Source organism: Paramisgurnus dabryanus, chromosome 1, assembly GCF_030506205.2.
Source record: "Paramisgurnus dabryanus chromosome 1, PD_genome_1.1, whole genome shotgun sequence".
Lineage (NCBI taxonomy): Eukaryota > Metazoa > Chordata > Actinopteri > Cypriniformes > Cobitidae > Paramisgurnus > Paramisgurnus dabryanus.
In genome coordinates this window covers 69,728,709-69,746,710 of record NC_133337.1, presented here as the reverse complement: position 1 = coordinate 69,746,710, position 18,002 = coordinate 69,728,709, and the positions used below count along the sequence as shown (strand labels likewise).

At 37.8% G+C, this 18,002-nt stretch overlaps 1 protein-coding gene across 1 annotated transcript in view; it reads right to left on the bottom strand.

Annotated features, from left to right (window-relative positions):
• Positions 1-18,002, bottom strand: part of LOC135734447 (putative serine protease 46) — a 662,394-nt gene that overhangs the window by 438,681 nt on the left and 205,711 nt on the right. The window contains exon 2 of the mRNA XM_073815899.1: positions 8,836-8,998. Within this exon, the coding sequence (XP_073672000.1) occupies positions 8,836-8,998 (163 nt within the window). The remainder of the gene's footprint in view (positions 1-8,835; positions 8,999-18,002) is intronic.

Sequence of the window (18,002 nt, the reverse complement as noted above, 5' to 3'; positions counted from 1 at the left end):
GTATTTTCAACTTCCGTTGTCGCAACTCTCTCTCTCTCTCTCTCTCTCTCTCTCTCTCTCTCTCTCTCTCTCTCTCTCTCTCTCTCTCTCTCTCTCTCTCTGAGGATTGTGGATAGCGGGAAGAGTGTTGCTGGAGCACGCGTGTGAAACTTTGTTTCCTTTCTCTTTCAAACTTTCATTGTTTATACTGATTTAACGTAAAGACTGTTAAAGTATTAACACGCAGACTGCGCTTAGCGCAGGGTTGCGAGCAAGAATGGAGTCAAACGACGCATTTTCGCGTCTAACTCTCAAACACGGATTCAAGTGCATGCCAGAGGAGAACATGAACATTGAAGACGTACTAGTAGCCGTCAGTCAGAAGGTTGGTGGTTTAAATATTAAGTCAGCTGCTAGGATGAACAAAGCACTTGTTGTTTTTCTTACTGAGGTTGATATGGTTGATGAATTAATCGAGACAGGGCTTGAGGTAAACAATATGTTTTTACAACTACTGCCGTTGTCAAGTCCCTCCAAAAAAGTAGTTCTTTCTAATGTACCGCCATTCATAAAAGATGAAACCTTGAAAGGAATACTTGAACGTTACGGTAAAGTAACTGCGCCGATCAGGATGATCCCTTTAGGGCTCAAAAATCCCGACATAAAGCATATCATGTCTTTCCGACGATTCACGTATTTAATTCCGAACGCACAACATGACCTGCTTGACCTAGCGATAAAAATATCAATTGAAGGTAAAGATTATACAATCTTTATCAGCTCGGAACAAATGCGGTGTTTTGTGTGTGGTGAACATGGTCATGTTAGGCAGACGTGCCCAAGATCTGCTGCTAACAATGCAGAAGAGGGCAGCTCTAATACGCGCAGAGAGACAAACGCAGAACCACAAAACCGAGAGGAAAACGTAAACAACGATAAACAACCAGAACAGAGAGCTGACATTTCTGATGCAAGTCAATCAGAAAATGCACGTTCTCAGTCTAAAAGTAAGGAAAATACGTGCTTAGTGCAGAAAAACACAGATGAAAGTGATGTGACAAAGGAAAATGAAACTGAAGAAGAGAAATGTAGTCAGTGGTCAAGTGTAAGTACAGATGCTACTATTCAGTCAGAAAATGATTCAGAAAATGAATGTGAAAGTGAAGAGAGTTTTTTTGACATGGAAGACACTGATTCTCAAGCAGGATCTTTAGAAATGAGTGATACAAACTCCAGATTATATTCTGTAAAGCAAATAAGTGTTTTCCTTGACAAAACCAAAGGAACCAGAAATCCCCAGATTGAAATGTTTTTTCCAGACTTGAAAAGCTTTCTTGCCTCTTCTAAATATATAATGACAAATGCAACCCTGGAAGAATTCAATAGACAGAAACGATATCGTCTTAGGAAAATAATTACTAAAGTAAAAAAGATGACTCAACGTAGCAATAAAAAAGTTTAATGGGTTAGGATAAATGTATAAGGCTTGCAATATGTTACTCGGCAGCATTAAAATCTCCCTTTTAATAGTTATGGCATCCTTAAGCATTGGATCTCTAAATGTTAACGGATGCCGTAGTGCAGGGAAAAGGTTAGCTCTCTTTAATTTTTTAACTTTAAAGAAGACAGGTGTAACTTTTTTTGCAGGAAACGCACACCGATAACTATAACCAGATAGAATGGCTTAGTGAGTGGAAAGGCCAAGTTTTTCTCAGCCACGGTTCAAATGTTAGTGCCGGTGTAGCTATCCTGATATCTGCTAATCTACAAGGAAAGTTTTTAAATATGATAGATATTATACCTGGTAGAATGCAACAAGTAGATATTGTATTGCAAGGTTTATTTTTTTCATTCATTAATGTTTATGCCCCTAACGTTGGATCTGACAGAATTGAATACTTTAGTAAATTACAAGAAGTGATAAATGGAATTCCTCAAGATAGAGTAATAGTTGTAGCTGGTGATTTTAATTGTACTATAGACTACACAGTTGACAGGAATCATGATGAGCCTCATCCAAAATCATCAGAAGCGCTTAGAAATGTTCTAATATATCATGCACTTGTTGATGTGTGGAGAGAATCCTTTCCTAAAGAAAAACAATATTCATGGTTAAAGATGGGTTTAAAAATGACATCTGGAGCTAGGTTAGATAGAATTTATGTTCAAAAATCTAAAAAACAGCGTTTTCTTAATAGCAGTATTAGTCCCACTCCCCTATCTGACCATCACTATATATCTGTCACAGTCACAACATTAAATACGTATAATAAATCTTACTGGCATTTTAATAATAGACTGTTAAAAGATCACTCTTTTGAGCACTCTTTTACTATTTTCTGGAGAGCGTGGAGAGAGAGAATGTCACAGTTTAAATCCCTAAGCCAGTGGTGGGACATCGGAAAAACCCAGATTAAGACTTTCTGCCAACAGTATACAAACAATAATACAAATGAAACTAAAAAGAAGATACAACTTTTGGAAGAAGAAATTTTAAAGCTGAGTGGCTCCATAAGTGGGAAAGATGAAAAAAGTGAAGATTTACTTGAACATAATAAATTTCTCTTAAAAAATTTGTATGAAGAAAGAGACCAAGGAGCAATAGTTCGAGCAAGAATCACTCAACTTCATAATATGGACACTTCCACAGCATTCTTTTTTGCTTTGGAAAAGAAATTTCGAGAGAGAAAATCAATTGATCATCTTAAACTACCTGATGGGAGAGAAACAACAGATAAAAAGGAGATTATTTCACAAGCCTTGACATTTTATGAAAAGCTTTATAGCGCTCAGTTTTGTGATCCTAAAGCTGTGGAACACATTCTTAATGATGTTCCTAAATTAAATGATGATAAAAAGGAAAAACTAGAACTTTCGCTTTCGTTTGGAGAATTGAGCACAGCTTGTGAACAACAATCTGCTGGACGATCCCCAGGATTAGATGGTCTAACATCTGAATTTTACAAAGCTTTTTGGTCACTTATTGGACCAGATCTATATTCTGTATTTAATGAAAGTGAAAAATTGAAAGTTTTACCTCTTAGCTGCAGAAGAGCTGTAATAACTCTATTACCCAAAAAGGGCGATTTATCTTCTTTAAAGAACTGGCGCCCAGTTTCACTTTTAAATACAGACTACAAAATTCTCTCGAAGGCATTAACGAATCGCCTTAAAGAATGCTTGGCAACCATAGTCCATGAAGATCAATCATACTGTGTCCCAAAACGCTCCATCTTTGATAACCTTTCTCTAGTGCGTGATCTAATACAGTGGACTGAGATATACAAGCTTGATGTTGGACTTCTGTCACTTGACCAGGAAAAGGCATTCGATAGAGTCGACCATCACTACCTCTTTAAAACTTTGACTGCTTTTGGGTTTGGAGAGAAATTCATCTCTCAAATTCAGCTACTATATACTGATGTGTACAGTATGTTGAAGATTAATGGAGTTTTAACAAGAACTTTTCCAGTATGCAGAGGAGTTAGACAAGGCTGCAGTCTTTCTGGACTTTTGTATACATTGTCCATAGAACCCTTGTTGATATTCTTGAGGAGGAATTTACATGGCATTTCAGTTCTTAATCCTGATATCTCAGAAGTAACCAACGTAAGCCTTACAGCTTACGCAGATGATATCACAGTGATCATAAGATCACAAGAAGATATTGATCACTTGAACACGAGTTTGGATTTGTTTCAGAAAGCATCTTCTGCACAGGTTAACTGGAATAAAACTAATGCATTACTTCTCGGTCAATGGCAAGAAGAAAGTCCACCTCATCTTCCTCGAATGTGTCAGTGGAAAACAGATGGTTTTAAAATTCTTGGAGTTTTCTTTGGTACTGAGCAATATATGACAAAGAACTGGGATGGAATAGCAGAAAAGGTGTTGGGGAAACTTCAGAAATGGAAGTGGATTCAACCTCAACTGTCCTACAGAGGAAGGGTATTAGTAATAAATAATTTGGCCGCTTCTAAGTTGTGGCATCGTCTGTCCATTTTTGACCCTCCAACAGACCTTTTACAACTACTCCAGAAACACTTTGTGGATTTCTTTTGGGGAGGATATCACTGGCTGAATTCAGGAGTTTTAAGTTTGCCAGTATTTGAGGGCGGTCAAAGCCTTATCCATTTAATCTCAAAAGTTAAAGCAATGAGATTACAAATAGCTCAAAGACTGCTTTATGATCAAAACCCCCAGCCATGGATTATGTTCGCTTTAGCCATTTTACGGAATACTGGCGGAAGAGGACTTGATAGACAATTATTTCTGATGTCAAATGAAATGTTTAAAAATGCATCCTTTACTGGATTCTATAAGAATGTTTTAAGTGTCTGGAATCAATTTAAAACAGATCGAGAAGAACACTTTGGTCTTGACGAACCACTTTTTTATAATTCCTGGTTTTGCCAAAAAGATAATATGTCAGATACTGAAATTAAGAATTTTATTTCAGCAGGAATTTCAAAAGTGGAAGATTTAATTGATTTAGAAGAAAGAAAATGGATTTCAGTGCAAGGAATTTGTAGGCAAGTTGGAGGAAAATCAGAGAGAATTGTAGGGAAAATCTTGAATAGGCTGAAAGAATCCTTTCCAGTGTTGCTTAAACAGTTTATTGAAAGATTTTTCTCTATTGGGTTAAAACAATGCCTCTTTCCTGAGGTGTTTATCACTTTACAGAATTATCAAGAGGATAAAGATGAAAGACAGCTTCTTTCCCTTCGAGAGTTAGAACATGAATCATTTTTAGAAGTAAATAAACGACAATTGTATAATGCATGCGTTAAAATGATATTTTCTAAACAACTAATAGGGAAGAAAGACACAAAATGGAGAATGTTCTTATCTGTATCTAACGAACAGTCACCATCTTGGCGGTTGTTTTATAAAAGTCCATTACCTAAGCGGTCAGGAGACCTTCAGTGGCGTATTTTGCATTGTGCAATGCCAACAAAAACTTTTTTGTCTAAATGTAATCCTGATATATTGCCAGTTTGTGGGTATTGTAATGTACCAGAAACAGTGTTTCACACTTTTTGTGAATGTCAAAGACTGTGTGCTCTCTTCAGTTTCTTAGAGGATATTTTAACAAATCTTGGCTGGACTTTTTCAAAAACACTGTTTATTTTTGGGTGTAAATATTTACGTTCTCAAAGAGAACGTTGTACTCTCTCAAATTTTTTGATTGGTCAAGCAAAATTATCCATTTGGAAGGCATATAAAATTGAAAATGAAGGAAGAAGTGCAAATATATTAGCCTTGTTTAAAGCTTTGGTAAAATCTAGAATAAAATTAGAATATGAATATTATAAAATGAATGATGATATGTTAAGTTTTGAAATGAAGTGGTGCTTAAGCACAGTTTTGGTTTCTTTGGTGAGAGATGGAGAATTAATTTTTCCTTGGTAGTTATGGAAAAGATGTAGTTAATATTAAACACCTTTTTTGTTTAATGTTATAATGTCAAATAAAAAGGTGTTTTAAAAGTCAAAGTCTCTCTCTCTCTCTCTTCTCTCTCTCTCTCTCTCTCTCTCTCTCTCTCTCTCTCTCTCTGCTATTGCCGGGTGTTCCTTACTTTGTGGATTATTTCAAACAATCTTAACTGCCCTTGGATTTGCATCTCTGACTGTTCCTTGCTTCCCTACCACCAAAATTCAGTTACAATTGTCTTCCATTTTATTTGGTCATGTAAGTTTCTTGCATTCAAGACCCGGCAGCAAAAGCACATTTTGATGTTTGCATATGTTTGGCATTTGTTCCAGACAAGAAGATTTAGTTACATATGCCAATTCTTTTTTGCAATCCAAATAGCATGCCCTAAATCAGAGGTGGGTAGAGTACCCAAAATCTGTACTCAAGTAAAAGTACAAGTACTTATACAAAAATGTACTCAAGTAAAAGTAAAAGTATCAATCTAATTATTTACTTGAGTAAGAGTAAAAAAGTATTAGATGAAAAAACTACTCAAGTAGTTAGTTACTCGTTACTTCCGATCTGATAGAGTAGCGCAAAAGCACCGAATTTCAGACTACTTGGAGGGTTTTCACAAACCTCTCCTTAAAAGTCTCATTGTTCTGCTTATATACAGGTAAAGCAGCCTATCTCAGTCCTGCAATGGGTACATTAACATCACATAACGTGTCATTTGAGAAAAAATCTCAAACACACACGGATGTTTTTCTGACGGTTAACTCTGTATTTATTTTCATGTTCACAACACAAACTTGTCAGCATCTGCCTTTAAACATGCAAACAGTAAACAAAAAAGAACGTGTGTGTCTGTTTGTTATCATGTTTTTATATGAATAGGTTATTTTCATTGCCATTAAAGTGCAATTACTGAACATTAACAGGAGCTTAATAAAAATTATCATTTTAGAATTTCATATGGAACTTCTGTTTGGGCAAATCAACTATACATTAAGATTAATATATAATACATGTTTCTTTAAAATCAAACGTTATTCTTTTATTTTTATTCATTCATTCTTTAGGAAGTATTTAAATAAAATACAATCCCGATTTTATTTGAATGTATTTTCTACACATTAGTGAGGTGTCCGGATTTGTGTATAAATGCAAGATGTCCTTACATTTTGCTATTCAGTTGGTTTAGTTGTGGGGAAATTATACGGAAATGTGCAGATGAACGTGCTGTTTGTATGGTTTAACTTACATTAGGTTTTGTCATCGCTTGCACAAGAGTGCATATGGCAAAAAAACTCGGACAGTGTGTCACATAATAGTGTTCAAATAGACATTACTGACACTTACCAGGTTGGAGCTTAAATTCCTGTACGCTGAGATGTCAGCTCGTTTATTGAACACAGCATGCATCGCATTATGAAACTATTCTTTTTGACCTCTTGGAGTGAAAACATAGAGCGAACTTGAAGCCGCCATGCATGATCTGCCTCCGATATCTCGCCAACGCACACGCGCCCTCATCTGCTTCTCCTATCATCTGGGCGCGGTCGCGCGCGCGCTAAAGGGTGACCGCGCGGTCGCGCGCGCTAAAGGGTGACACAGCCTGTCTTGCGAAACTTTCGAACACTCCCTATAAACTTTTAAAAATATATATATTCATTAATTATTACCATTTGAAAGTAGCGCAGTAACGCCGCCGAATGTAGCGAAGTAAAAGTACCGTTTTTTCACTAGAAATGTACTTGAGTAAGAGTAAAAAGTACCCATCATTAAATTTACTCTAAAAGTACTAGTTACACAAAAAATGTACTCAAGTACATGTAACGAAGTAAATGTAATTCGTTACTACCCACCTCTGCCCTAAATACAGTAAATGGCAAGTCTAAAAGGTCCTAGATAATGCTGCCCTCCAAAGGCTAAGTGCAGTAACTCTGCAAACACTGAAACGGCGGAAAAAGCCCTTAAAGTTTTTACACCAGGCAGTCAAACATGTTACTGCAATTTTGGCACACATGTTTCTCTGAAATGGGACAAAATTGAACCAGGAGACTTTGTCACAAGACACAACAGATCACACAAAGCCCATTTCAAACCTTAACTCAATTTTGACCAAATACGTAGTTACTGGGCTTTGGCTTTGTAGGGCAGAATGTATTGGTGGTGTTAATTTGACATAATTGCATAAAATGCACATTTTAAAGCTCCGATATGCTTGTTTTGAGACACCTACCATCTTTTCCAATCTTTCCCCAACCTGTAGCCCAGCAGGTCGTGGCATTGTGAAAAACACTTGCATTGGATGCCAGACAGACTGGACGAATGTAGTTAGTGAAGAGCACAGGTTGATTCAGTTTCATCAGGCAGATGTCATTATCGTAAAGTGTGTTGTTGTATTTTGGATGGACAGTGATGGATTGAACACCCACACTCACTTCATTGACATTTGGGTTGGCAGTAGATGTGATCTGGGTTTCTCTTCCTAGGTACAGAGTCCATTGGTTGATGTCAGTGCTGGTGAAATGGGAAGGTAAAGGAAATGAGAACTTACTTTTTTGTTTCTACAAACAGTACCGCATGCAGAGGTGTAGTCACTTATCCAACAGCTATTCAGTATCTATGACCAGCCCAGTCTCACGATTCTTTTTTCGTGCTATCATCACGAAATTTCGTGTTTTTTCGTGATCGTATAATGAATTCCTGTTTTCGTGTGATTATCACGTATTGGTTACTCAACTGTTTTGTCCTATTTTCTTACCATTGTCGCTTCGGTTTATGGTTAGATTTACATAAAATGACATCCCTAACCAAACCCAACTCTAACCCTAACGCCAGGCGACATATAAAAAAATAAATCAGAAAAAATAGTATAAACCAATGTATAAAGTGACATTCTAATGCAAGCACCAAATCTAACCCTAAACCGAAGCGACAATGGTTTAAAAATAGGAAAAAGCAGTTGAGTAACCATTACGTGATAATCACACGAAAACACGAAATTTCGTGATAATAGCATGAAAAAAGAATAAAAAAATACGTGACTATATCACGAAACTTTGTGAGACTGGGTAGCTATGTCATAGCCTACTGCATTTGTACAAGATAAAGTACTGAATGTTTGTGTGATTGAATAGTACAGTAAATCTGATTATACTAACACCAATACTAATACTAATACTGATTATACTAATCTGAATTTGTTTTCTGATTATATAGCTGTTGCTTTGTTGTATTGTCTTGATTTGTTTTATGACCTTCATTTTTACTGTACGGTGTCCTTGAGTGTTTTGAAAGGTGCCTTTAAAAAAAATGAAAGGCGCCATTCTCATGAAACAGCATATTCTGAATTCCAAATAATAACAATAGACTTGGCACTGTATACCATATCATTAAAAAATCCCTTTGAGTAAAATAATAGAGGTCTCTTACGAAACAATGCAGTGAGCATCTGTCATCACCCATTGGCTGTGAATCAGAGTACCACTACAGGTTGGTCTGCCATTGAAATGTATGCTGACCTGCCAGGGCCAGCTGCCAGGTAAGGCATTTGTGCCTCCCACAACACGTGTGTTCAGAGGAGCTATTCCACAATCTGATAAATGAAATAAAACAAAATAAACACCACACTTCAGTAGGAGTCTATTATGGCGCTTTTCCATTGCAACGTACCCCACGGTTTAGTTTAGTTTGGGTCGGGTCAGCTTACTTTTGGGAGCTTTTCCATTGGGTGCAGTACGTAGTACCCGATACTTTTTTTCATACCACCTCGGTTGGGGTTCCAAGCGACCCGAGCTGATACAAAACGTGACGCGAAAACACTGTAGATCACTGATTGGTCTGAGAGAATCGTCACGTCATCGCTATGATGTAAATATTAGCTTTAGCTTACTGCTAGCTTGCGCTGTCTCAAGCAAACATGTTGTTATCTGTTTCCAAACACCCTTTTAGCGATGAAAAACATCCGCAGGTTGAGAATCCGGGAAACCATAACAGTTTTTTCCAGACTTGCAGTTTGTGGAGGCACATTCGCGACGTGCACGTCCGCATTATATATGCTTAAATGCAACTTGAATGAGGCTCAGCGGAGCGCCGTCGACTGACGCCACAGGTCAGGTGTTTGAATAGAAACTGTCATGTGAGACAGTGGTAGTTATAAACGCGATGTGCAAACATCTATTTGTGGTGGCCAATTTTAATTTTGTGGCAGACTGAGAAATAAATGAATGTATGGGAATGTACAACAATGCTCTCACGTGTATGATGTCACAGCAGTAGGCAGCGTAAAGATAACAACACGCCTATAATCCCTCCCACTCCGAAGTGATACTAAACTCAATGGAAAAGCTAACCACGCCAAAGTGAGGTGAGCTGACCCGACCCAAACTAAACTAAACCGTGGGGTACTATGCAATGGAAAAGCGCCATTAGTGTGTTTGCTGCTCTTACTATGTAATCTATGTGCATTCAAGTCTGCTGAGAAAGATCAGAGCATTTAAAAAAAATTGTAGCACTTTAATTTTAAAGTCCATGGCTCGTATTCACCAAACATTTAACCCCCCAAGAGTTTTCCTCCTAAAACCTATTCACAAAGCTCCTCAGACCAACTTTTAATAAGGAATGGGTAGAAATCCTAAGCTAAGAGGAAGGGCAGGGTTGATCTTCTTGTTATTATTTTTAAATAAAGATTGTAAAATGTAGGCTAAGTATTAATAATTGCACAAGTAGATGTTGATCTAATTTACAGCCTTGTCTGCATTTCATAAACAATTATTGAATATTAAACTCTTAAACTCATTTTTGGTTCCCCAAAGAACCATTCAGTCAAATGTTCTTAAAAGAACAATTTCTTAATTACCTTGTTATACTAAAAAAAATAATGGTTTTTATTTATACATTTTATTTATTTTTATGAAACTGAAAGGTTCTTCAGATGTTAAATGAAACCATACAGCCAAAAAGTGTTCATTTTAGGGCATTGTGTAGCACCTTTATGTCTAAGAGATAATAAGCAGCTTTTAATAAACAGACTATGGAATAATCATGAATGATAGTATACATGCAAACATTAAAGAAAACCAAACTGGAACACCCGTCACCTAACTTGTCCATGAAAAGTAGGCAGCAGCCATTTTTTATTGTTTATGGTCTTGGGCGGTTTCCCAGGATTAGACTAGTCCTAGACTAAAATAAACAATAGACAATTGTTTTGCCTGAAAATGCAAAGAAGTAATGTTTTTAGTAAGGCATGTAGGCCTAGTTCCACATGTATACTACATACTTGTTGTGTAACTTTGTAATTACTAAGTTCCAGCCCTGAACCTAACCCTAACCCATGTATTTACCAAGTAAAAAAATATGTAAGCAGTACACACTGTAAAATAAAGTGCAACCCAAACTTAGAAGCCATTTTAACAGTTCCTTGTATTAACTTTTTCCCTTTAATAATTTAGAGCCTCCAAATTGTCCCTCCCCTAACTTGTGTATAGATTAACTGGTTCTCGCCATGAATATGTTTTGATGTGTTGGAGGAACCCAAAAGCAGACAGCAGTATCTCAACAAAAGACTTTTATTATATTACAAAACTGAAAACAAAACCCACGAGGGGGCAAAACAACATAAACAGGATGCTTAAACAAAAGGAGAGAACACTAAACAGGACGAGCTCTAAACTACATTAAAACACTAAACAGGATTACACTTAACAATGAACTTGACAAAACACAAAATATCTAATAGACGAGACGAGATGAGACGAGCGTACTCACATGATGTAGGAACAATGAACAAGCACAAAGCAACAAACACAAGGACTTTAAATAGGGGAGAACTAATGAGGACAATAAGGATGATGATGACAAGGGAGCGGGGTAAAAGTGACAAGACACCGGGAACACGTGGTCTAGTGAAACCAATACTGAGACAACGTGATCCCACACAAAACATGGGTCTGTCATGATCCTGCCACAAGACTAGATTAAACAAAGGACAAGATGGCAGAATCATGACAGAATATAGCCGTACATGCTGGAATGACGTAAAGAAATAAAGGAAAAGAAGAATTTAGAGCCTTAGGTAGGAGTGTCTATGTTTTAAAATCTTTTGTTTTACAGTACAGTGATAAACCCTTTGAAATGACTGCATTTTAGTGTAACATTTATCTTGAAATCTGTCTTGATGTTGATTTAAGTTACATTAACTCTTTCGCCGCCAGCATTTTTCATGATTTTCACAAAAGTTGAATGTCTTCCAGAAAATGCTCCTTTTTAAATATATATACATACAATATATGAAATAAAAGAACAGACCCTCTGCTTTCAAACTAAAAATCTGTTTCATCGTACCTTCATGTGTTCTATTTTTATCACCTCTCAAATATGTATAGGCTTCATCAAAAACACCAAATTTTGAGCAAAAAGCTGAGATAATTAAAGGAGACATATCATGCTAAATCCACTTTCTTAGCTCTTAAATGCATTTTGTTGTATATTTGTAGTGTTTAGAAGTACATAAAAGTTGAAAATAGTCTCTTCAGGTGCTTTGTTGATATCTTTATATTCTGTTTTGGTCATATTTTCCAACCTGTTCTGATTTTTCTATGATCTATTACGTTTTTTGAACAATTACGTCACAGTATTTGCAGCGGAACTGCCAAAAAAGGACATCGACTCCCAGCCCAACACTACGAGCAATCCGCCATTCTCTCTGCGATATTGTAGTCCAAGCTCAAGGATGCAGAAGTTACGAGAGAGTAAATCAAAATGTTCGGTTGTTGAACCTGTGCCTGGTTGAGTTTTATTTTTCACATAAATTTCATTTTTTAGTGCGCGAAGCACTTCAAGGATAAATATAGCTGCAAGCAGCGATGCCGGGGTCAAGCCAAAAAGGGCACAGAATGAAGTATTGGTTGATGACCGTCATGATTTAAGATTTAAGAAGTTTTCAGTAGATTTAGGCAAATATAGCCATTTTTCAAATCTTGAGTGCTGTGTAGAAACAATGGGTTTTGCCTCAGGTCATGTTTGTGATGACACCCACCAAATTTAATATACATATGCAATTGTATAGCCTCAAATGACTTGACCACTAGGGGGCACTGCACTAAAACAATAGATGGTGCCTCAGGTCACGATTGTGAAGACACCCACCAAATTTGGTGTACATACGATTAAGCAATGTGGAGATATAGCCTCAAATGACTTGACCACAAGGGGGCACTGCATCGAAACAATAGATGGTTCCTCAGGTCATGATTGTGATGACATCCACCAAATTTGATATACATACGATTAAGCAATGTTGAGATATAGCCTCAAATGACTTGACCATGAGGGGGCACTGCCCCGAAACAACAGATGGTGCCTCAGGTCATGATTGTGATGACACCCACCAAATTTGATATACATACAATTAAGCAATGTTGATATATAGCCTCAAATGACTTGACCACTAGGAGGCACTGCACCGATACAATAGATGGTGCATCAGGTCATGATTGTGATGACACCCACCAAATTTGGTGTACACATGATTAAGCAATGTGGAGATATGGCCTCAAATGACTTGACCACTAGGTGGCACTGCACCGAAACAATAGATGATGCCTTGGGTCATGATTGGGATGACACCCACAAAATTTGATATACATATGATTAAGCAATGTTGAAATATATCCTCAAATGACTTGACCACTGGGGGCACTGCACCGAAACAATATGGTGCCTCAGGTCATGATTCTGATGAAAAATCCAAATTTGGTGTACATACGATAAAGTGATCTGGAGATAAAGCCTCAAAACTCTTAACCAGTAGGGGCACTGAAAAGTTTACAAGGGCTTTCAAAAAATGTCACTGATGAACTAGGTGGTGCTGTAACAAAACATTCCATACACCCTCAGTTCATGACATTTACAAGTTGTGAAACATTTACCTATTCATACAGTGTCAGCCACACAAGAGCCATCCAGCTCATCGGGAACATTTGGGCTTAGATGTCTCACTCATGGACACCTCATCACTTGGTCAGGTGGAGCTGGGGTTTGAACCACCAACCTTCCGATTTGTGGACAACCTACACTAACCACTGAACCACTGCCAATACACACATCAATGTGCAAAACCTTTGCAAAGATATAGCCTCAAATCCATTTTCGTGCTCGCCATTATATTTGTTGATGTGCTATACAACAACTGACAAAAACTTTTTCTCTAGAGTCTAGATTGTGTGTACCAAATCCAAGCCAATCAAACGAACGCTGTAGGAGGAGTTTTGAAAAAGTTGGTATGCTTTGTTATCGAAAATGGCAGACAGAAAACGTTTTGATATAATTTGACTCGGCATGCCTCAAGGAATCTAACAATAGCACTTTCATGAATTTAGACTCAATTTTGCAGTAGTTATAAGCAAAAAAAATCACTTTTCAATGACTGTTATGAGATATAACTCATGGACATTTTGACACTTGGTCAGGTGGAGCTGGGGTTTGAACCACCAACCGTCTGATTTGTAGACAACCACCACTAACCCGTGAACCACTGAACCACTGCCAATGTGCAAAACTTTTGCGAAGATATAGCCGCAAATCCATTGCGTCATGCTCATCAACATGCTCAAACTAGGTGGCGCTGTACCGAAACTGTGCACGCACCCTCAGGTCATGACTGCCATCAAAACTACCAAATCTCATGTGAATATGTTTAACTTTGGCGAAGATACTGCCTCAAATCCGTTTGTTCCCACTCTGGGTAAAATTTGTTGACGCGGTGTACGGAAACGGATTGGCGAATCGACACGAATTCCATAACTTTTTGCCATGAGTGTCTCTAGATGCTACACACCCATTCTTTACGCAAATTGGACAAAAGCTCTATGACGAGTTCGAAAAAGTAGGTTTTACAAACAATTCAAAATATCGAAATAATTAGCATGACGGAAATGATGTCATATGGTGCAATCGAATTGGCATGAGCCAAGGAATCAGAAGAAACAAGAATTGCGTTTCTATGACGTACGGGTCAGCAGTTATAACAAAAAATGTAAGTGACAATTTGGACTGTTGGTGGCGCTATCGGGTTTGACATAGACACTCCAAATTTGGTGTGGGGACTATTTGGAATGTCCTCTTTGAGTGTGCCAAATTTCATAACTTTCCTACAAAAAAAGTTAAAATTCAAAATGGCCGACCCCCAAAAAGGCCGACCGAAAACCTTTTGGTATCGTTTGACTCGGCATGCCTCAAGGAATCTAACAATAGCACTTTTATAATTTTAGACTCAAGTTTGCAGTAGTTATAAGCAAAAATAGCCATTTTTCAAATCTCGTGAACACTAGGTGGCGCTGTGACGAAACTGGGCATGGACCCTCAGGTCGTGACTGCCATCAAAACTACCAAGTTTCGTATGAATACGCTTAACTTTGGTAAAGATACAGCCTCAAATCCGTTTTTTCGCGCTCTACGTAAAATTCATTGACGCGTTATACGGTAACGGATTGGTGAATCAACACGAATTCCATAACTTTTTGCCATGAGTGTCTCTAGATGCTACACACCCATTCTTTACGCAAATTGGACAAAAGCTCTAGGACGAGTTCGAAAAAGTAGGTTTTACAAACAATTCAAAATATCGAAATAATTAGCATAACGGAAATGACGTCATATGGTGCCACCGAATCGCCATGAGCCAAGGAATCAGAAGAAACAAGAATTGCGTTTCTATGACGTACGGGTCAGCAGTTATAACCAAAAATGTAAGTGAAAATTTGGACTGTTGGTGGCGCTATTGGGTTTGACATAGACACTCCAAATTTGGTGTGGTGACTATTTGGAATGTCCTCTATGAGTGTGCCAAATTTCATAACTTTCCTACGTACGGTTCTATGGGCTGCCATAGACGCAATGGCGGAAGAAGAAGAATAATAGATAAATATAGCTGCAAGCAGCGATACCGGGGTCAAGCCGAAAAGGGCACAGAAGGGTGTAAAGTTGAGTTTGGATAAGCAGACCAAAGAACCTAGGTAAACCTCATGATTTCAGATGAAAAAACGCAAAAGTAATCAACAAAAATAATCTATGTTCTAATCCACTGCAATCGTCCTTCTGTTATTGACAGTCATGGAACATTAGAGCACAGAAGAATATGTGAGTGATGTTTGCAGTGGCATAACATGGGTCACAACATGTTACAACAAGTTAAATCAGTCAAAAGAGACCATCCCCATGTCTCTACGATGTTCTGATGCAGAGAAAAAGCTCTTTCAAAAACGGTTGATAAGGTATTCTCATTGGTTGCTAGAGAGTAAATTAACATCCACCAGTAATTATAGACCAAGCCATATGAAATGAAGAATCCATGATGACTCATGGTTTTAGATGTGTTGTTGCAGTAGTTTTAGGCAGATATAGCTATTTTCTATCTCCAAACCACTAGGTCGCGCTATGACAGAATCGTGCATGGAACCTCGGGTCATATCTGCCTTACATCTAGTTAGTTTCATGACTTTACACTTTAGTTCAGCAAAGAAATAGTTGTATGACCATAGGGCTTGCTTGATATGAAAGATTTTGTTCAATTATAGGGCCACCTAGTGGTTCAGGCATACCAATTTTTTTATGTGGCCTCAGACTCTGCTCATACATCAGCGTATCAAATCTGGTGAAAAAATCTCTTTTCGTTACGAAGTTATAACCATTTATGTGTAAAAAACACAAAATGTAAAGGTAATTTTTCGTTTTTTGCAATTTTCGGCCATTTCTGATGAAAATTTTAATATAACGCCAATAAAGTTTTTTGTTAAGAAGGTAATGCAATGTTCTTCCTATGGCATTTTCGAGTCGATCGGAATAACGCTCGCGGAGATATTCGCGCATGTTTTTTAAGTGCTATTTTGCCGCGCAGGGTTAACCGTAAGGCCAATTCTGGCATGTTTGGTATCGTTGGACTCGGCAACTATTCAGAACTCCAAAGAAACAAGTCCCGTGAAAATACGTCAATCGGAGCCAAAGTTATAGGCGTGTAAAGCATAAGTCTGACCACTAGGTGGCACTGTGACGAAACTCTGCATGCACTCGTAGTTCCTGACTGGCATCACAAGTACCAAGTATCGTGTCAATAGGCTTAAGTTTGCCGAAGATACAGCCTCAAATCCGTTTTTTTTGCGCTATACGTAAAATTTGTTGACGCGGTTTACGAAAACAAATTGACGAATTGACATGAATTCCATAACTTTTTGCCGTGAGGGTCTGTAGATGCTACATACCGATTTTCGTGGAAATCGGGCAAAAGCTCTAGGACGAGTTCGCAAAAGTAGGTTTTACGAATAATTCAAAATGGCGGAAAAATTTTCATGACGGAAAATGACGTCATAGGGTCCAATCGAATCGTCTTGAGCCAAGGAATCAGAGGAAGCAAGATTTTTGTTTCTAAGACTTACGGATCAGAAGTTATAAGCAAAAACATAAGTGCATCTTTGGACTGTTGGTGGCGCTAGCGGGTTAGAGATATAGACTCCGAATTTGCTATGGGGACACATTGGACTGTCCTTTATCAGTGTGCCAAATTTCATAACTTTCCTACGTACGGTTCTATGGGCTGCCATAGACCGCAATGGCGGAAGAAGAAACGGAAGAAGAAATATAGCTGCAAGCAGCAATGCCGGGGTCAAGCCGAAAAGGGCACAGAAGGATGTAAAGTTGCGTTTGGATAAGCAGACTGAAGATCCTAGGTAAACCTAATGATTTCAGATGAAAAAATGCAAAGGTAATCAACAAAAATAATCTATATTCTTGTCTACTGCAACTGTCCTTCGGTTATTGACAATCATGGAACATTAGAGCACTGAAGGACATGTATGTGATGCTTACAGTGGGCAAACATGGGTCACAGCATGTTACAACAAGTTAAAAGAGTCAAAAGAGACCATCCCCATGTCTCTGTGATGTTCTGATACAGAGAAAAAGCTCTTGCAAAAACAGTTGATAACGTATTCTCATTGGTTGCTAGAGAGTAAATGGACATTCTCTAGTGATTATAGTCAAAGCCATGAAAGGAATAATCCATGATGACTCATGGTTTTAGATGTGTTGTTGCAGTAGTTTTAGGCAAAAAATGCCATATTCTATCTCAAAACCAGTAGGTGGCGCAATGACAAAATTCGTGCATGCAACCTCAGGTCATAAATGTGTTACATTTAGCTAGTTTTATGACTATACACTTTAGTTTAGTGAAGAAACAGTTGTATGACCATAGGGTGGCTTGATTTCAAAGGTTTTGTTCAATTATAAGGCCAACTAGTGGTGCAACCATACAATTTTTTTTGTGTAGCCTCAGACTGTGGTCGTACATCAGCGTATCAAATATGGTGAAAAAATCTCTTTGCGTTACGAAGTTATAACCATTTATGTGTAAAAACACAAAATTTAAAGGTAATTTTTCGTTTTTTGCAATTTTCGGCCATTTCTGATGAAAATTTTAATATAGTGCCAATAGAACTTTTTGTTCAGAAGGTAATGCAATATTCTTCCTATGATGTTTTCGAGTCGATCAGAATTACGCTCGCGGAGATATTCGCGCATGTTTTTTAAGTGCTGTTTTGCTGCGC